At 40.2% G+C, this 21379-nt stretch overlaps 1 protein-coding gene across 1 annotated transcript in view; it reads right to left on the bottom strand.

The window, feature by feature from the left end:
- The window catches only part of LOC119215364 (seizure protein 6 homolog), a 72237-nt gene that overhangs the window by 16736 nt on the left and 34122 nt on the right, over positions 1-21379 (bottom strand). The window contains exons 2-4 of the mRNA XM_037467456.2: positions 14841-15590; positions 14266-14387; positions 3960-4152 (exon numbers count right to left, since the gene is read on the bottom strand). Of these exons, the coding sequence (XP_037323353.2) occupies positions 3960-4152; positions 14266-14387; positions 14841-15590 (1065 nt within the window). The remainder of the gene's footprint in view (positions 1-3959; positions 4153-14265; positions 14388-14840; positions 15591-21379) is intronic.

The following is a 21379-nucleotide window of genomic DNA, read 5'->3' as shown; positions in this document are numbered from 1 at the left end:
CTGTGCATTAATCTTGGCAGTGTGAGGGGAGGAGATAATGAAACAGGGTGCCAAAAATCCCCAAAACAATGAATGCAGTGTTGATTGTTATATTTAATGAATATTATCCACTGTGTGCTATGTCAACAGTAAAATGTGTTTCCGAGGAAAGAAAACCTAGAGTTGATGAGTATTCAGCTCTACTCAGTTGTTGTTGCTGCTGCTGCTTTTTTTGTTACACTGCCGCAACACTGCAGGCAACTTGTGGGACAGTGTGGCTCACTGTATCCAAGCCTCATGCCGTGCCTGCGCACCCAAGCATTATCTTTTAAAGAAAGATCGATAGTGTTGTCTCTGGGAAAGTGATTCAGTTGTAAAAAGCCAGACCCTAGATCTGCCATGATATGGTCCATTGGTATTTATGTGGTTGGGTTAAAAACTCGATTTTAATAGTCATTTACTCAATAAAGGCTATTAAAGAGAAATAACTTTGGACCAGAGGCATCATCAATGCCACTGATAAGTTGTGGCAAAGTGGATCGCTGCCAGTGGCAGACGTCTTCTGGCCGATAAGTCCTATAAAGCATCACTGCCGTTGGCAACGCCATCGATAATGATCTGTAAGGTTGCCTGTACAAGTTATGATGTATATGATGGCAATCTTTTCAAAAACGAAATAACATGGGCATTGTGGTTTAAGTCAATAACGAATTAGATTTCATTTAAAATGAAGTACCTTCTTAAAAAATAAAGGACCTGTAAAATTGTCCTTAAGTGTCTACATTTGTATAACCAGAGTAGCATTTAATTATTAGTACTCAATGCTCAAGCAGAAAAATTCACCTTTTCAAAATAAATGACAGGATTACTTTTCTTTCAGAAAGTCATTACATAGCCAAAGGATAGATTTGCATGCCAGCACAGTTCTATATTTATTCAGTGTGCTCCTTTGGGTGCAAACACTTAAAGATGAAGTATTCTCAATGTGCTTGCATGTAAAATTGCAGTCAATTCTAACAACAAAGTAAGAACGTAATTTGTGAAATGCAGGGCAAGAATATAAATGCCTGAAAAAAAACAGTCAGCAGTCCCAATATGTTTTACATTGATACCGCTTCCTATGAAACTAAAACTCTGACAGCTCATGAATAAATATTGTCTGAATGTAAGCCCTACATGGATAGATGTGTTTGAATGTAAATCGTATGCATAAAGGGTACACTCAGGAAGCATTATATACCAGACATGTTTTTTGTTATTTGCATGCATTGGTTCATCCAAAATCACCTTCGCTGCAGTGGCTGTGTCTGGAAATTATAGTTCAATGGACAATGGATGTTCTATGTATATCAGGATACATTTGCGTGAGTATTAGGGAAAAAGATAAGGATGAAGATCGTTTCCTCACGGCTCACACGGTAAAACACACCTATAATCGTGTTCCAAGGGTCAGGCTCATGCCGATGTTATAGAAGCATCCATCAGCCTGTCATTGCCGGCAGAGCCAATGCTTTAGTAGATATTAATTACCGTGAGACGAGACCTATCCCTTCACAGTTCTGTCTCCTTCTCCACGCCTGTCCAATCACATTTCTCATAGACCATTTTAAAAGACAAGGTGAAATTCAGCTAATCAAGGAGAAGAACACAAATTGAAATCTTCATCCCGTCTGATATGTCTCATCGTCTTCTAGAAATCTGACCATGGCACCTTTTCTCCTTAGATTAATTCAATTGGTCCCATTGAAATTCCAAAGGAGGTTTATTGGTAGAAGACTAAGGCCAGACATCTCGCTGCAGGGGTTTTATTTGCCACGATTGCAAAAATCGCAATACAGAACTGTTGGTGAGAAAGTACAGACACGACAGGATCTAAATTATTTTTAGAGGCGCTTTTATAAGTTGACTTCATGCTTCCTTTCAGGGCTATTGAACCCTTGCTATTAATTCATATATTTACTTATTTTTCTCTCTCCGTGCCTTCAGAGACTTCCACTTCCATATGCTACACCTAAAATATGACCACTGATAAAAAACAGTATAACTCTGTACCATTTACAAATCATAACATCTGTTTGACGGAGCTTGTGTTATGACTGTATATTTTGTGTTTTTTCAAATAATATGTCACCTGTTTATATCATGTCATCTTAACTATCTAGTTAAGTTAACTAGTTTTCCTTAAATAAAATAATTTATCATGAAACAAAATATTGAGAGAAGTGTCCCTGGTTCACAGGACATCTTCTGAAAGAACAGTTTTTTTTAATTCCAACATTTTAAGTCCAACAATTTGATGATATGCACTGAATAGGAACACCTTTACATGCACACTATTGCCCATTTATAAAATCAGATGAGGACATAGAACATTACTTTCTTTACGAAGGTGGTGTTGCCATTTTCAGGCTTTCACTCATAAATGTATTGTTCACCTTTTATGATATAAGATTGATTAAAGTGCAAGAAAATGAATCTTTAAATTTCTATGCAATAATTTTGTGCATTTTCCATTTTGTAACTCTGTGTTAGGTACTAGAAAGCTATGGTTTAATGAAGTGTGTTTTTAAATGCTGACATTCCAGGGGAAAACTTTTGGAATTATACTCAATAACCTAAATAAAAGTCTTAAAATCCATTAACTGCCATTCATTAGCTTTGAATTTATTTTACTTATTAAAAAGGGCATGCCTTTTGTGGAATGCACAAAATATCTTGGAAAATGTTACACACAATACTGTATGGGCTCTATACTGAAAAGCAAAGAGGGTTAGAGAAGGAGAAAAGTACACCTATTCACTGTGTTTTTCAACTTTTTATCACCATCTGTCCCCATCAACCAGAACCCTGCATGATCTGCACCAACCCCTCACTGTCATCATTCAGCCTGACCACACAATATTCGCACATCCAACAGCGAGGGGGAGATTTATCTCACGTCAGCGCGACAGTTTTGATGGCCACTTTGAGCTGATGAAAGTACCATAGTAATGTGGTGGAATGAATGTTTTGTCCACCAGCTTCCACCATCAACTCAAATCGATGGGGCATGTAATTGCTGACCACTTTGTGTTATTGCTAAGATAAACAGACATTGTTGCTGACATGGAAGATCAATGTCACGCACAAAAAACAGCAAGAGAAAGGGAGGAATTTATGGGCCATCATATTCAACAACATTCACTAACTATCTATGCTGACAGATCTTGCCGCCCACAAAACTGTCTTTTGTAGTTACCATTTGATCACGTTTAATGAATCATTCTGCATGAAGACGAGCCGCAATTGAGTCCCGCCCACACCAGAGGACAACAATTCATTGCTCTCTGTAGACTTAGACTATGATGCCTGAAAGACCCTTACTTTGTTAGTAATCGCTAGTGATCTGAAAAATGAACTTGTAACTTGTGGTATAATGTGGCTGAATCAGAAAGCTATTTGAAAAGTTTGCAAACTACAGCAGCTCCGCAGCACCTTACATCATCTGGTGGACATATTGTGCTAAAATTCTAATTTGATATGCTGCAATCCAAAAATGTTACCAGCTACTTGTAGCTTTTCAGTCCTTGGTCGCAAATTGTGGCGCCAATTGTTTCCCCCTATGGTGGGTGTAATTTTCTGAGGCGATCGTTGTAATCTGTCTCTAATCGTTTTGTTCTCTGCAGAGTCCAACGACATTAAATGCTCACAATACTATTGAAAGTGTTCCAATAGCAAGATATCCTTTTTCATGCCATGGACTTCAGACATGATAAGAATGGTAAAACTAATGTGGCCTCATTGGAATTTATTCATTAATTTGATGTCAATTTTACGATCAAATGCAACAATTGATGCAAAATTATACTGTCTGAAAGCTGCTTTCCCATTATAATACCAACATATTTAATGTACATGAATCCATTCAGACAAGGGCTAAGCTGATCAATAGGAGGTTGGAAATTGTTTGAATGTAGTGACAGCATATGGCACTGGCTCACCTTGGTAATGCAGAAGAAGAAATCTGTGGTTGTTCTGTTGGTCACTACGGAATCGGATGGAGATCTGATTGCTCCAGCTGCGCAGGACAAGGCCTCTCATCAAGACGGACTCGTTGGCAAGGATGAAGGGTTCCTGGCCACCGGTGTCCTCCACTGTCACCTGCTCTCCCTCTAACGCACTCACATTTAGCACCTAAAAGACAATGTGAGACCATGCAAAAAAAAAAATATTACATTCTTTTCAAAGGGTCTTTATAGAGTAACAAAATGTCAGTTGATTGTATTTGCAGCATATTTATTTTCATCTACTCGATTCATAGTCTTTTAACTCCAAAACAGAAAATCAAAACCCAAAGTGTTGACTCATGAGGTTTCAGTTCACCCCAGATGGGATCTTAATTCAGCATCCCCCGCTGTTGTGTTTCATTAAAAGCCCAGTTTAGTCTAATGATGTTGCTATGAAAAGTGGGTCACCTGCTGTGATACTTTGCTCCGATGTCTACCAACACAGCGGCCTAGGAATCTGTTTGGTTTGGTGATTTCTTCGTTAACCTGCACCCGAGTTGCAGACACGGGTTCATTCCACTCATGGTGTGTTGCATGAATTGACTCACCCTCTCCCATTGTTGCCTTATATCTGCAAGCCACTCCGACAGAAGTGCTTTATGCCTTCAACAGGTTTGAACAGCATCTGCAGCTAAATCTGGTGAGGTAACCTCAGGAGGATTGCATGTAGTTAAACTGTCTGGATAATGAAGCGCTGACACATTTTGGAGCAACATCTTGATTAATTCCCCTGCAGAACTATAAAATAGGCTTGGTAATCCAACAGCAGGTCAGAGTCATTATTCTTTACCATAAAAAAACATCTTCACCTTCACTTGTGTTTGCAGACAAAAGATTACTGACTTCAATGACTTCCGTGGTGCATGGAAAAGGCAAAAGTTCTTCATTTGTGTTTGCATGGCAGTTATAAACGACAGCAGAATTTGACTGACTTCTATTAAAGCCAAAGCAGGTTTGAATCATTTTAAATTCTATGTTCAAACATTTTCAATCAGTTAAATGTTTTGTGCAATGGCCTGTACGAATAAAAATGTGGATTTAAAATACGAAATATCCCTTCTCAGACAATTAATTCTGTGTTGCACAAGATCTAAAATGACAAGATAAAATCTAATTCAACCTAGTTAAGGTTTGAAGTGGGAATCATCGCATGTTTCAAAGCTATCATTGGTAGTGGGTTCAGATATGCCATGAGGCTAAAAAGAGGGTTGCCCTCCATAGACCGGTGTCCCTGAGGTAATATGTGTGCAGGAGTGCAACTGCCCAGAGAAGCTGAGACGGGAGGCAAGATGAGCACGTGAAATGAATTTGGCCAGGTTGGCTAAGTGTCACTCAGTCGAAGTAGAGCTGACAATGAGCGCAGAGAGGCTAATGGACACTCTGAGAGCGAGCTTAGAGGTGACTTCTTCCTGAATGATCCGTGAGGCCAGCTGCTTTGATTGATTTGATTTTTATCACAACTAGAATTAAACACTCTGGAGGTTTTCAGACCAACTGAAAACACAGAACGCAAACACTAGATCAAAATAGCAGATATGTGTGCGCGTGTGTTTGTGTGTGTCTTACAGAATCACCTCTGAATGTTTTTAATATGAAAAACGTTGTCGCAGGAGCCTCAAACAATCGTGTCACAGAGAGTAATAAAGGAGTGCCACATGCTTTTAGAATCCCTGTTTCTCAAGGGCAACGGCAATGACAAAGCCTTTGGCACAGCTCTTTTTCTCTCCACTTCTGCCTTTGTGTATCTGAGATAATACGGAGGGCTTGGATATTGTGAAAATCAGGCTGCTTCAGCTGCTTGCTCATCTTATAATTTCATTGTGTACCCTGCAGTACAGCACATAATTATCTTTCAATTTAACACACATACCCATATATATAAGGAATGAGACAATGGCATAGATAATTAGCTTACTAAATCTGAAACGTATTTAAGAAACTTAATGTAGAAGGTTTGGTTCCTTTACCATCACATTTTTAATCATAGAGAATATAAAAATAAATATCTTTTCAAAGTTAGATTTTTCATTGTATTGGTGATTGAGAAAGCTATTAATATTCCGTAACGTGTTTCTGTTGCCTCCGCCTCTGTGTAAAGCTGGTGACAAAATGAGAGATGGCTGATATTCCACCACGGTTCATAAATATTTCAGTCAAGCATCTCTCAAAAAAAGAAAAGTCAGACGGTAAATCAAATGTCCCTCTTTTCAGATCCCTCTGCGAAAATGGTGGAGGCCGCCGCTGCCCCCTCGCCCCTGCCTGCCGGCTTTCCAGGTCTAGTAGCAGCCTTTTGGCAATTTTTGGGGCATTTTTTCCTAATGATATCAGAGACTGGAAATCCCAACATTTCACAAAATTGTATTTTTATACAATGCAATGATGACTATTCTGAGCTATTTGGGAAAGCATTTGTTTTTATACCAGCGATAGACAATAAACTGAACTGCCTGTCAAAACATATTACACATATGGCTAAATCATGATTTGTTTTTTTTAATTATTGATTTTATTTTTCTTTTGGATCTTTCTTTTCAATCAAGAGTATGTTTTCATTAACAGTTTCACCCCAACAGTTCATTTTTCCAGTATTGCACAATTATTAGATTGATTTTAGAAAATTGTCTGGCTTCTGTCATTGGTATTAATTGTTTGTTTGTACGCAGTCAGATATTCCAACCACTTAGTAAAATCATATCCAACAAGGTCAGGCAGATTGTAGGATGGCGACCTCTTGGTTTACATATAGCAGGGAGGCTCATGAAGGACAGGTGAGCAGATAGTGAACAGGGAGCAGTTGGACTGATAGCCCCAGTGGGCCCTATCATCAGTCATCCACCCTGGGACCTGTCAGTGCGGCCAGCAACAGCTGTCCTGCCTCAATTATGAATCATTGGCCATGTCAGGAGACATCACACCACCTTATCTTACCCAGTGCTGGAGCCAAATGCCCAGGGGACTTCTTCCTCACTGTCTCACTCTTGGTTTGTGTGCGTTTTTGTGTGTGCACATATCTACACACACATATGCACACATATGCTCCTCTGGACTGTACTAATAGTAGGCTTATTGTAACTCTGAGTTGGAATATGTGAGAGTTTGTGGGATTAGGCCGACCAAGCACACTTCTGCACCAGCAGGATTATCAGACTATGGCATCTAAACATCGTGTTGCTCCATTTTAGAGATTGTGTTCAGAGAAGAGTGTATGTCTATTTGGTGTTGTGGTTTTTTTCTCCAGGTTATTACAGGACGACCCTTAATGCATAGAATGTCGGACTGTCCTCCAAGTGCTCTTTCAAACCTCAGTTGTTAACCCTCCAGCGTTTCTCTCAACCTCCAACTGTTCCAGTAAAATATTTCCTGAGCCCAATCAAAATGAGAGGACTTACAGGAGAGAGGGTCATCCCTCTACTCTAGCTACTGTCTTTTCAATCACACGTCAGTAACGGACACACCACCTTACACGGCCCCAACTTTACTCATAATACAAAAGATAAAGAGAAAAAAGGCAAACATTTTGCTAAAGCCGATACCTTGATCTCGCTGCTTATACCACGATCTTTGTCAGACACGCGGAGCTTTCCAAGGTGCTGCAGTGATAAACTATGTCAGTGAGCAGAGGTGTAGATTCATCTTATTCCATCCAATAAGAAAACAGCCATGCATGGCTTTTAGTAATTGCGGGTATCCAACAACCAAGGTTGCATACCATGACATTTGTGAACATGTCCACAGACTCAAGCAGTTTCCAGACCTAATAACAGAGACGATGGTAGATTGCATAACTGATGCGTTCATCGAAAATACTGGATGTTGCTCTCAAGTAAATTTGGCAAGATTATGAAGAAACACGAAGGCACAGCCAATTACTCAGTAACTTCATCACCAACACAGGGACTCGTGTCAGACTTAATATTATAATACTTAATATTCAAAGTGTGTCACTCAGTCTCTGAGAACCTTGACTCTAAACATAACGAAACCATAGCAGAAAAAATCTGTTTAATGTAGTTAAGGAGTTACTGTCTGATGTTTAGAATTAATCACAACACTACTGTTAAGGGAAGAATGGAGACCACCTCTTTTTTATTCTTTTGATGAAAAGAAGAAAATAAAGGGCAAGAAAAATGTTCCTTGATAAACAATCTGTCCAACAAATTGGCTATTTTACAGATGGCATGTAATCTATATTCACTCTTATTAATTCATCCGTAAGCACACACATGAATTAAATGTCCACAGAGGCTGGTTCTCACTGATAATTTAATGTTGAAAACATCTGGTGGTGCTCTGCAATGAACATTTACACTGACTCACAGGAGCCATTGCTGATGCAGAAATGAGCAGTATATAATCAGAATGATCTCCCTATACATGGAAATTAAATGACCCTGCTGCTGGGGGAAATAAATTAACAACCATTGAACTCACCAGCTGCAGTGTCATCATTACTATGTCTGATACGGGCCAACACCCTAGTAGACCACCTACCTCATCTAATCCTCAAGTTTAAATAATCTAAGTACACCACCAGTTGGTGTTTTTGCGAATCCCCAAATGAATGCATACAAAAAAATAATTCCTATATTGTTCATTATATGGGCCGCGTTATCTTAATTGAACATTCACCTCTATATACAGCCAAGGCCAAATCATGTTTGCCCTTCTGTCTAAAACAATCAACCTATTGCAATCAGCGAAAGCTGAATGTTAATGACAATGTGACACAACTGGTGGTTGAATATAATACTAGCTTGCTCATTGTCACTTGTGTCCTATTTGGCAACCCATTTACCAGAAAAAAAAAACAGGCAAACCTGCAAACCACCGATACAACGAACCTTGAAATTTCTGAACCAGGGTTTAAATGGGCATTTCTAGATTCTGTGTATCAATGTTGTTTTAACCTCTTGTGGAAGTGTGGAGATTTTGACTCTTCTATACTTGATCATAGGTTCAGTAAAGGGTGGGGTGATTTGGGTTCAAGTAAGTACTTTTAGTTTTCCAGACTGCAGGAACAATGTTCTCTGAAAAATCACCTTCGTACAAGTACTAGACATAATGAGCCATGATGAGCGACATTTTTATGCAGCATTCATCATATAGTGAGCATTCTTAGAAAAATGATCATCTTGCCTCTAGAAGCTTATTGCAAAGTCAATGTTGAGCCCCTCAGCATGTGAAACGCATTCTACGAGATGAGCCTCCTGCGCTCTGATGAATCAGCCTCACTAACCTAGATGCCTATTGGGCCTTGACATCCCCTTTTATTTGCTGCAGTGTGCCTTTTTTGCATAGATCTAAATTCATGCATTGCTAATTACTCTTCATGTTTTCAAGCATGCATCATCATGACACAGAGAGCCTGAGAGAAGGTAGTTTTCCGGGAGACAGAGTTTTCTCACTTTTGACAGCTAGCCTGGTGGAGGAGCAATTAGTGTCATCTGACAGCATTCCTCCCGGGATGACTAGGCCCCATGAAAACTCATCTCAGCAAAGCCTCAGCACCCTAAAAAGCTCATCAAGATCAAACTGGCCTTTTTTATGTCCTCCCTTACTCCCCTAAGGCACAACATGATGAAGGCTTCCCTCTGCCTCATTTCAAGTTGATTAAAGGCAGCAAGCCTGTCTTGGCCTCCATTACTCAGTTAGGCTTGGTTTCTCTGCGACACATTTGCCACGTGTTGTGTCATTTGTGCTGCTGGGGAGTCAGAGAACGGCCCAAACAATGTGCATTACCTCGTTAAAACAACGTTGATTACACAAGATGCGAGGAGGGCGGGTCGCAGGTATCGTTGTAGGGCATTATTAAATGCAAAACGTTTCAAGACTTGGGAAAATTGACAAGACAAGTTGGTGGAACTACCAAAACACTGCCCTTTTATTTTATTAGACCACTGGTGGTCACTGAACACCATCAAAACAAATTTAATTCCCAACCAGGGTCAATGCCATGTGCATTATCTTGTTTTGTAAGAAATACTGGAATTAAAATGAGAGTCAAAAGATCAATACAGCAATTCACCCAGCACAGAGAGGAGGCTGTGCGTCAAGTATTTCTGCTGCTTATTAACAGGGCTATTGATTGGAGTCAGAGGAGCGTGGTCGCAGAAGCAGCATCAAATACCAATCGTTAACCCTCAAGTTGGCGTTGGCAATTAACACTTGGCATGCGTGGTAACATCTCTATCTTTGAAGGGGCATTGCACCTCAACCGAGCTTTATCCCCTCATCGGATGTAACTCATTAGCACAAGTAGCCTTGAGCTCATTAGATGTGGGTTCTTAACTTTTTATTTTGTCGCGCCTGAATACTTCTGAAACAATATTCACTCATTTGAGGAAAAACTTGAGAGTGGAGGCGTCTGTTTGATTTTCATGAGCTGCCGTTAGGAAAGCAAATTAAGAAATTGTTGTGCTCTCTTTTACTTGCCGGTCACTTGCTGTTCAAACAAAAAAATCAAGCAGATAAAATAAATTCATGTGAAAAATAATCATACAGTAAGTCAACCCAGAGTGGCGGAGATTTAAATCATCTGCCAGTTCACCAGCAGAGCTGAAACTGATTGATACAGATAGGAATCACTGATAAATGAGGGGGTGGAAATAGAAAAAAAGGGAACAATTGAGAGAGGGATGGAGAAGAGCAAAAAATGAGTTATACAGTATTGACCTCAAAATCCTGCCCCACTATCTTTTTGAATGATGTTTTTTTTTAACCTGTGAGCAAATGGAAACACTCCCCCAATCAGCCTTTGTGGAAACGGGAGAAATTGGCCATGTCCGTGCTCGTAACCCTTGAAATACATCAACCACTCTCAGTCCTTCCAAACACAATGCATACTCTTTCAGCAAGAGTGCACAGCTCTGGCCACCATGAAACTGATCTGGAACAACCTGTGCAGAACCTCAGATGGTTGAGACCCAGGCAGGTAGATCAGTGAGAAGAGGAGACGGAGAAATCCAAGTGGGGCAGATGGCCTGGAAAGAGCAGATAGCTAGCTAACCCGCTGGATTTACTTTATCAAATGAAAAAAGCTCAAACTCATTTGAAGTGCTTAATACCACAGCCCGATTCTGGAAAAGCTCCATCTGTCCTGCTGAAACCTTATTTTAAAGCGACCGCGGAGATGGATACAGAGAACAGTAATAAGATGTTCTGAAGTTATTGTCAATTCACTGGAATAATAACATATATTTTATTTTACCATATTTCTGGCACTGAAAGTGAGAGTGCTTTAAGCTTCGTAGTATTTGTGCAATTATTCTGCAAGTAAATTTTAATGCGGCCATAATCACCAGATGGAGCAATGCATAATATGTTGTTAGCTGTGGCGGAGGGGTTGTAGAGGCAGGCTGAGGGCAGTAAATTCTCCTGATACATTTTTCATCCTCCCACTGCTGCAAACTGCCAGACTGCTGAAAGGATTATTGACTAGGCAGAGAAAAGGTCTGATCTTGCGTATTTATTCCCCACCAATCTATGTGATCCCTGGTGGAAATTAGAGAGTTCTCGGAGTGCCTATATTATGTTTAACCTAATCATACATCAACATATTTATCATACAGAAACCTCATCTATCCTAGTTTTTTTTCCTCCATTGAATTCCCTTCCTTTGCCCTTGCAAAGTTGAGGAATGTCTGCTAAAAGGAGTGCCTTCCACCGCGGAGGCAGACTGCCAAAAGAAGAACGCGCACTTCAACCAAAATATCCCTCCTATGGCTCCTAATGCTTGCTGCTTGACACGTTAAATCAAATACAAACCAAAGGAAATTCTATGAATGATGCATTTGTGTTTTCTACTAAATTCTGTTTCACTTTGGCCCAAAAGTCTGCACACTGGCCATGAGCCCACCAAAGAATTGGCAGTGGAGAATATGTGATCCTACCAGAGGTCGACAAAAAAAGATTGGCAGTAAAGTGGAAGTAATTTATTTGCTTCAACAACAGTTAGTTCCTAAAATGTCCAAAATGACATTCAACTAGAAGTTTGTGAATCGAACAGTGAAATGACACAGTATCGATATAAACTGTTTAATTAATCGTACAATGGTTTCTAATTGTTACACAAAACAGTGAATATATTTCATGTTACTCAGTAAATAATTCATTGTGAGCAACATTATCTTTACATTACATGTCTCTACACAAAATTGCAAGAAACAAAAAAACTGTCTTTTTTTTTGCTGGTGTAAAAATCAACCTGGTAGTAACTCGTGTGTGTCAATGAGACAACATGTGTGTGTCCATCTATTTATGCAGCAGGTGAGTGGCGGCTGTGAATTGTAGAAAACTAAACTCAAAAACTGTCCTGCTAACTTTTCTGTGCAGATTGGTTCTCCCCGAGTCCACATTCTAAAGCCCTTTATTCTCTTTAAACCTCGGCACCTGAGCAGCCTGCAGGCAGAGGAACTTTACTTGGTGCTGATGAGACGCTACACTTTACTTCAACTTCTTTCATTCCATCTTCATTCGATGGGAACAAAGTGACCATGGCTCGCCGTCGTCGTCAGTCGTGCCAAGCAGTAACGTGTGTGAGAGTGTGTGTGTGTGTGTAGTTTACCATTAGTTCACTATCAGTTCAGCTTAAGGAGAGAGGGAGGCTGTGTTCTCATCAGCTCACATGGTGGCGCTGAAACAAATGGCTATATGCTGTTTCTTTATCACTTCTGGTACAGTAGCTTTGTTAGGGTAAAATATCTATTAGTTCCCTTTCCTTGCTGCTTGGGTTCACTAGACAGGATGTGGTAGTTCAGTTCTGATTTATTAAATGTGGTGAGATGAAAAAGTGTGTGTGTGTGTGTGTGTGTGTGTGTGTGTGTCTGCACGTACTTATGTGGTTCAAGATTTACTTGCCTTATGTGGCACCCTGGACATTTTAAGGACTGCTACTGGTTGTTTGGATTGTATTGTTTAGTGCCATTCCCCTGTCATTGTATTATTTTATTGTGTTCAAAAACCCTGTCTGACTGTTTGAGTCTGGCTCTTTCTCCCTGGAGTGGCTACGGGACAGCACTTGTTTCCGCCAGCAGGTGGCGGTAGCGGGTTTAGTAGGCGTGACGGGCGCTGTAACACTTACACAGAGCAAGTGACTCCGGCTAAAGTCGGAAGTACAACAGGTTGTTGTTGTTTTTGATTTTGAGTGCGCTGTCTGTGTTATCATTGCAGGTAAGCAAATATATATGTAAGCCTGTTCGCAAATGTTTATGTATGTTAAGTTCGCCCGTTTTTGGTGGTTACATGTTTTAATGCCCTGTATTTAAACGTAGCATGTCGGCGACCAACAACGAGAGTAGCTAGCAGATTTTCCCGCGCTAAGTGTTAGCGTCGCCGATATCGGGTTTTGAATGTTCATCTCTGACACAGAGCAAGTGACTCCGGCTAAAGTCGGAAGTACAACAGGTTGTTGTTGTTTTTGATTTTGAGTGCGCTGTCTGTGTTATCATTGCAGAATAAAACACCTGAACGGAGCCTGTCGCAGTGTGTGTGTGTGTAACACTTACGCAGAAGAAGCTTTCAGAGAAAAACCTATACAAATACATCCTCTGTTAAGACTTATCGTTCCCCGCCAGAGGCAGCAAGACAAAGCTCACACATTTCAGTCCCCGTTGGAAAATGAGGCAGTTGAGAAATTGCAAATGCCAAGGAACACATGCACCGATGCTTGATTTTTGTAACGTTGTTTTGTGAAAAAAGACCCACAAAGCAAACATTTCAACCTGAGACAGACGCCATCACTTGTACCCCCACCTCCCCACCCACTCCAGCAATTTGTTGCCTGTCCATCTCTGTCAACCCACACAAGAGCAGTGGGTACTGTAACAGCCAGGACACTAAGCCAAAATGATTCAAGGCTCTCCGCTGTTTAAATGCCACCTGTTTTATATATTTGTGCAGCAGTACTTTTAGAGACGGGATTCTGCTGTTCCTCCCAGCTGTACTGCGTTAATAGCATCCTTTAGTTCATTATTTTGCTTTTATGGTCTGCAACTTGACTGTTTTGGTCTAGTATTGCAGCTCTTACGACTGTATATTTAGATGCAAGCAGCAGTTTTTTGTACTAGAGGATCGCTGATTAACTCACTGTACGCCAACTGCCCAGCAAAACATCAAAACAGAATTAGCAAATAGCTAGTGTACAAATTGAAGCAAGAGCCTGACCATTCCTTACTTGTGGAAAATTAACAACATTTCCACTTCATCAGAAGTTCCACGGATGGTTTGGATGGGTTACACTGACCTGAACCTCAATGCCGTATCCCAGGTAGACCGTAACCAGGTAGTTACACTCTGTTCCAGAGTCAAGCTGCTGCAGGATTTTGATGTTGCCCTCGGGGTCAGTGAAATTCAGGCTGCACGGCTCTGTGGGAGACAGTTAAAAAAAAAAGTAATTCCCTTTTTACTGGACGACTGATCTCTCCGACAGGACACCTGTGTCACCGTAGCTCCATAACCCTCTAACTATCTCTGCAGATTTCCCTCCCGGCACTGCTGATCTGGGGCGTCAGCTCTTTGGCCAATGGAAAGGACAGGCAGGACACATCAGGGAAAATCTGATTGATTTCAACACATGAGCGACTCGGTTATCCCTGCTGGTGAGATGAATAGCTGTGTGCAGCATGCAAAATGGAACCCAGCGATGTTGATGACCTGATGCTTAAATTTCTTATCCTCTGGGATGATTGTGTTAAATCTTTGTGGCGGAAGTACTATCAATTTTTGAGTTATAGAGTTATTTGGATGCAACTGCTATCTATTTAAGGGATTTGTTTGAATGTCATCGTTGAAAGTCAGAGGAAGCCTCAACATGCCTACCTGCTGTTTGCACGGTGGTGATGGTGGTGATTACAGTTGTGGACGTAGTGTCGGCACCATCCTCTCGGGACGTTAGGTTCAGGAGTGGATTATCAGGGCTGGTGTTCCTTTTCAGCGCCGTTTGTCTAGCTTCTCCATCCTCCATCAGCTTCAAAGAGGGTGCCAGGGTCACTTCTACGGGAGTCGCATTCACGATTTGAGAACGGCTTCTATGCGATGATACGGACGCCCATGGGTTTTCGCTGAGTGGGGCTCTACTATTGAGTGACACTTGTGTGGTGAGGGAGTCTGTTGTTGGCTCCACCTTGTCCATCCCCTTTGTCTTCAATGACTTCTTTTGAGGGACACACATGCCTTGGCAGACAGGCCTTGATGTTGTGCTGGAAAATGTGGTCGGTGGGGAGGTGGCTGCAGCAGTGGCAGTGCTCGCAATGTCTGAAAAGGCTGGGGCATCCTCATGGGGCACCAGCTGAGTGACTGGGTCCCCTGCATCTGAGGCAGCCACGGAGCCTGGCATGGTGGAATATGCAGCTACAGAGTCATCCCTCTTAAAAAAGTGTTGGTCTCCCTGGAAATCCCTTGTAAGCAGGTGCTCATGAAGCAGCAGGCCCTTGAGGACAGGTCGGTGGTTGGGGAGGTTCATTGGTGAGACCGTGGTGACGGAGTGGACTTCGCTCTCCGTGTCCTGGGTTGGCGAGTCCCTGTCCAGGTCCAGTGTCCTCTTACTGATGCCGTTTTTATCCTTTGGCACTAAGAGTAAAAGAAAGAAAAAAGAATATTGTCGTATTAAGTGCAGTATTACAGGACAATGACCAAAAAAAACAACATAAAAGGTGAAATTCATCCTTCATTTTAAAATAAAAATGCTAAAAAAGAGAGCGCCAGCCTATAATCTACCAAAAGTATGCCTGATGAGGTACAAGGCTGTCTTGTATAATTCCTACACACATTTGATTGCAATTTAAATCAGTTCATTATCCAGTGTGCATGTCTTGGTCTTTGGGGGGAGGGGGAGAAGGAGCTTAAGTTATTGCACAATAGTCCAATGGGTTGACATATGTAGGCCACTACAAGTAATGTACAGTACCCATGATATGATGTACAGCATCCTATGTAGGAACACTTGCACCTTCAGTGTAATTCAGTGAAATTTTAAGATGGGGACGATTAATGCTGACAGTGGTGAGTAGTGACTTGCAGAAGGTCAGTTTATAATCAAAGTTAAATTCCTCAATCACACCCCGCAGGGGCTGGAATCCAGAGCAGAGACAAACTAGGCAGAAATAATGTAGTTGCTTGTAAGATAAATTGATTTTAAAGCACATATTTTTCTATGGCATTCTTCTGGAGACTAGCACTGTATTCCTATTGTCTTTTCTATTTTTTTTATACTTCACGCAAACCACTGAAACAGAGCAAGAATAGTTAAAGGATTAACAGAAAAAAACTAGCACACTCAACAAGGGTTTAGTCAGTAAACGACATACAGATAAATAAACCTGACATTTTTGCAAGTCATAGAAGTAATTTGTCGACACATGTTGCCAATCTCACAATGACTGAACTTCTGTTCCAGAAAAAGAAGGAAGTTGGAGGTTATCAAAATAATCACCAACCACAGATGGATGCGTGCATTTGATAACTGTTTCATCGGAGACCCATTTCAGACAGCGGCAATGTCCCAAGTATCCTTCTGTCACCCCAAATAGAAAAAGTTTTAATTTATCCTATCAATTCAAATAACTATTAAAATTCCACTGCTTGTTTGGCTTATTTGTCTCTCTGAAAATGGAGATTTAAAACATGAGAGCATTTCACTTTTGTTTGTTTTCAGCTCTCCATAGGCGGACTGCCTTTGAGATGGACCCGTGTGGATGGCTCGTCTTTCCCACTGACTGGTTAGTCCACATAATGTAGATAGCTACTTGATTACAACAGCCCATCTTTCCTCGTTGGGGAACAGCTTTAGATCAAAACATGAGCGTGCATTTTACCTTACAGTCCAAAAAAATATTATTAACACACTTTATATCAATGAATAACCAGCATATTTTACTGCCTCCCCAATCAAAGCAAGCGGATCTAGACAAATGCGAAATGACCGTTGCAAGGTCAGCACCACAATACTGGTTAATAGAGTTAAACTGCACATGTTGGCGTAATCAACTTTTGTCACTGTAAAGTCACTTTTTGTAAAAACGGTGAATGATACAGTGAAGAATTTGTTGTCCATGAAAACTAAATATAGTTTCAGTTCTTCCCCTATAATTATTTACACACCAAAATTAGGGAACTGCAAAGCCCAAAACAAGACTCAGTGTCTACTCACTTTTAGATGTTTGCATGTCCTTTAACAGCTCAAGAAAAACTGTTCAGTTAATCAGTTCATGCAGTCTAAGTATTCGAGGTAACCAAAACTGTTCCAGACTTGCCATTATCGCCATTATCTGCTACATTTCCTCCCATCAGTTGTTTGGATGCACTAATGAAAGGAAGGTTTTCACCAGTGCAAATCCTCCAGGACGTGTAAAAATCTGATAAATGTCTTCCTTAAGGCCTTTTACAGAATAACAACCATGAAATGATCTAATTTTCTCCAGGTGGCTGCTAGTTACATACCTTTTTATGTGGAATATTTATATATATTTATTTTTTCATGTTTGAAAGGCTCTTTGTAAGGTGTTTGTGTGCAGGGTGTGCTTCTATCTCGCTCTGATGGATGCAGGGATACAGTGATGGACGTAAAAAGAACATAATCAACATCTTTTTAGGAGGGTGCAACACGCTGTCTAAAACTGCCACATCAGACTGTGAGCTTTTTCTTTCATTTTGGCATGAGCGCATCGACGACGTCCTCCTTCTTCTTAATATAATTTGCTCTACACATAAAACAATACCTGCAATATTTTTTGCATGATGTAAGAATTCTTTTTTTTTTTTTTAACTGAGGAAGTTCATATAATTCTCTGATGTGTACTTGAAACAATACCATCTGCTTTGACACCTTAATTAGTTTGAATCTGGTTGTCTAAAATGAGACAAAGCCAGCACACTTGTCATGGTTATAGATGAAAGGATGCTGTTGACACAGACCGCTCAAGCGTAAGATATCTTCACGGTGAGTGTTTCTGTCGTCTACAACATTTCAAGAGGATATATGTTACATGTCAAAACTGCTGCAATTCTAAAATAATTATACAATGTTTGTGCATATTGCAGATGTCAAGTGAAATACTGCGTGCGGTATATGACGGGTGAAATGAAATAATGTATTATTTAATGCTCTTCCATTCCAAGTCTCACATCACATATGGTCTATTCTTGTTTGGGGTCAGTTCTTATTATCTGATTAAATTATGAAGCGTGCATGTTAATTGACTGGCTCATTTAGCTTTTATTGATCACAAGCGCAAGTTGCTTTTCAGGGGAAAATTTACTGTGGAAAACTGACATTTGTTTGTTATTGAATATAATCAGGGTTCAAGAAATGGGAATTTTGCATTAGAAGATAAATGGTGCTGAAAATGATCCTAAAACATTAAGTGCGTCACTGCAGAGGCTGTGCTTGGCTCATAACGAAAGCGGTTGTAAACCGCTGTAACACTTTGCTGATGCAGAGTAGTTTTGCTCCCATCCAGCAGACCAATAAAAGTTTGATCGGATTATTCAAGAGGAAGAGTAAACAATTTTGTTACAAAGCCTCTCCCAGGCTTACAGAATTGACACATGGTTTTACATTATACTGGCAGACGCGACAACACAGCATTTATCTTTCTCAGCGACAGAAGCAATTCAAAGAGCTTTTGATGTTCTAAGATGGAGGAGGAACATTTCCTTGTAGCCCTATTCTGTCACAACAAGAGCAGAGAAAGCTGCACAGTGAAGGCAAACTAAGCATATTTGACATGTCTCACAACCGAGGAGAATAAAAAGTGTAAAGGGAGGTCGTCATGAATGATTGAAGGTTATAAGGCTGCCCCCACACACCATAATTGTAAAGTAGAAAGGAATCTTAAAAATACTGTAAACTGCAGCTGGGGAGATTTTTTTTTTCAAGATCATTGTTATTGCTGCACCGAACTTGAAACTGGCCTACCTTTCTATTTTCTTATCTCTTTCAACCTCTCTCCGTCTCTATCTGTGCAGGTTAGCTATTGGCCATCCAGTCGCCGGCCTTTCGGTCAGAATATCGAGTGGAAAAGGAGAGTGAGAACGAAGTCAACTGGGTCAAACCAGAGTTTCTCATATACAGATCAATACAGGATCAATGTGTACAGGTTGGAGACCTCACGGTGGTGATTGCAGAGGAGTGTGCTGTTACCAAACTCTCCTCATTTACAGCTAAGGTTTCCCAGAATAGAGCCAAAAACATAACTTTAAATTTAAATGTAACAAGAAAAAATCAGTTACATAATCTTTGTTTTTTAAATTCCATTTATTAGTTGCACATTGAATCCCTTTTGTAATATATAAACCCTGCGGCACTACACAGGGCCAGGTGGTAGATAGGCGCTACTTCCCCTTAGGTGTTTGATTGAGAAGGGGGAGGCCGGACAAGCAGGAGGAGAAGATACAGAAATGACCACGACGAGGAGGAACTTCGATGCAAGGACTCAGCCGTGTTCTTGTTTGTTTAAGGAATCATTTTCTATTCCACGACTCTTTATGTTGATTAATGGACTTCAGTGGATTTTTGATTGAAACAAATTACCTGAGCTGCCTGTGGTATGGGAAAATAAACTTTTCTTTTCTTCATTTTAACATTGTGATGGTGTCATTTTTTCAGCTCCCATGCACTGCTCTGCCCTAGCTGGCCATTACATCTCAAAATGTACATTTGCACTGTGCAGGCTAAAGACCAATTTTTAAAAACACTTTAAAAACCTAGCCTCTCTACAGGCCCTGAACCAGAAGTGGTCTCAACACTTGTGATTACCTAAATATGACGAACCAAAGAAATAAAATAAATGTTTAGTGATTAAGAAAGGCAATATATATTCACCAAGAATGCTGTTCCTCCTTTTCAATACAGGCTGAAAAATATCCAGTTGTATAGATTTAGTTTATTTTTATAGTTTAGTAACTGCGTACCTTCAAGTCCCTGGCAAATACATATACACACAAAGTCAGCTTAATGTTATCAAACTATTGTATAGCAACCCACTATAATGTCATGCAAACACAGAAATGATATTCATTTGAGATGTCAAACCGTGTATTACTATCAAATTAACCAAAAGAAAAATGCAAATGCTGATTTTCTCAAGGTCTAGCAGAGGTTGTGATTAGAAACACAGGCCGGTCCTGTTCTCACCTGTTCCCGTTCACCCTGTACTAGCAGCCAGTTTAAATTTATTGTGCTTGAAAGACTCCAATCAAGTATTGAGGTTCAGTAATATACTGGCGAAACCATGCCAATGTCAGAACGAAAGAGTTGCTAATATGTGTGAAAGTTGCGCCTTGCTGTACAGCTAGTTGTCAATAATGTGTTGCTATGGGCTGTCTGCAAGAAACAGCAGACGTAGCTGGTGTTAAATGTACAATACAGTGGCTCAAACCTCAGTAAAACTTAATTCACTGCAGATCCAATAGCTAAAAGTAGATGCACCCTCCAGAGGTTAAGCGTGTAACTGCATTACATCGCACCACACTGAAGCCGGTTAATTACTGTAGGGCTAACTCATAAATTAACGGTGGTAATTACCACTACATAATGAGATTAGTGTTATCTTATTCGGAGCAGTGTCACATATACAATAAAATGCCATTAATTGTCTTGGGGGAAATACGTTTCTTCTGTGTGCCCCTTTCAGTAAAGCCCATTTAGGACATGTCAGGGTCTCAGAGGAAAGACGCTCACGTAATAGTGCCCTTAAGCCCCATCACACATATAGTCTATGTAAAGTAACACCAACCCTTCTTTAAACTGGAGCTAAATACAAAGTCGCTATTACAAGACCATTTAGTTAATGATGCAGAATAATCTGACCTGACAGTTTAAAAGTACCAAAACAAACCTGTAGAAATGATTAACTTCAGCATTCAAGCAAGTTAAGTCGAGGAGTAAAAATGATTTCACAATTTGTACTTTATATCTATGAGCCATATCCTTTATCTGCCATATTAATGTGTAGTCTCGAATTCTAAACCATATATCTCGTGCAGCATGAAGAAAAGAGAGAAGAACCAAGATGTTATGTTTGTTAGAAAAATATGACTTCATATTCCAGTGTTCATTTTTCATGTTGCTGTTTTCTTTGCTTTCCTTGTACACACTTTAATTGATTGGTAACTGTGTGTGGTATCAATCTGTTTTGTCTTTCATTGTTACTATTTTCATTGTGTTTATGTTTATGGTCATTAAGGTAGTTTTTTTTTCTGCGTTCATGAAAAAACGAAAAAATCGTAAATCAAGTCTTCTGGGCATAATAAAAGCATTCTCGAAGGCAAATGTGTTTTGCGTTTGACTTCTTAAATAATGATGCATGTTTCTCATCTCTACTGACTAAAAAACAAAAGAGCATTCGACAAATAAATCT

This window comes from Pungitius pungitius, chromosome 16, assembly GCF_949316345.1.
Source record: "Pungitius pungitius chromosome 16, fPunPun2.1, whole genome shotgun sequence".
In the NCBI taxonomy this organism is placed as follows: Eukaryota; Metazoa; Chordata; class Actinopteri; order Perciformes; family Gasterosteidae; genus Pungitius; species Pungitius pungitius.
The sequence above is the reverse complement of the archived record's forward strand: the minus strand, read 5'-3'. Positions and strand labels throughout refer to the sequence as shown.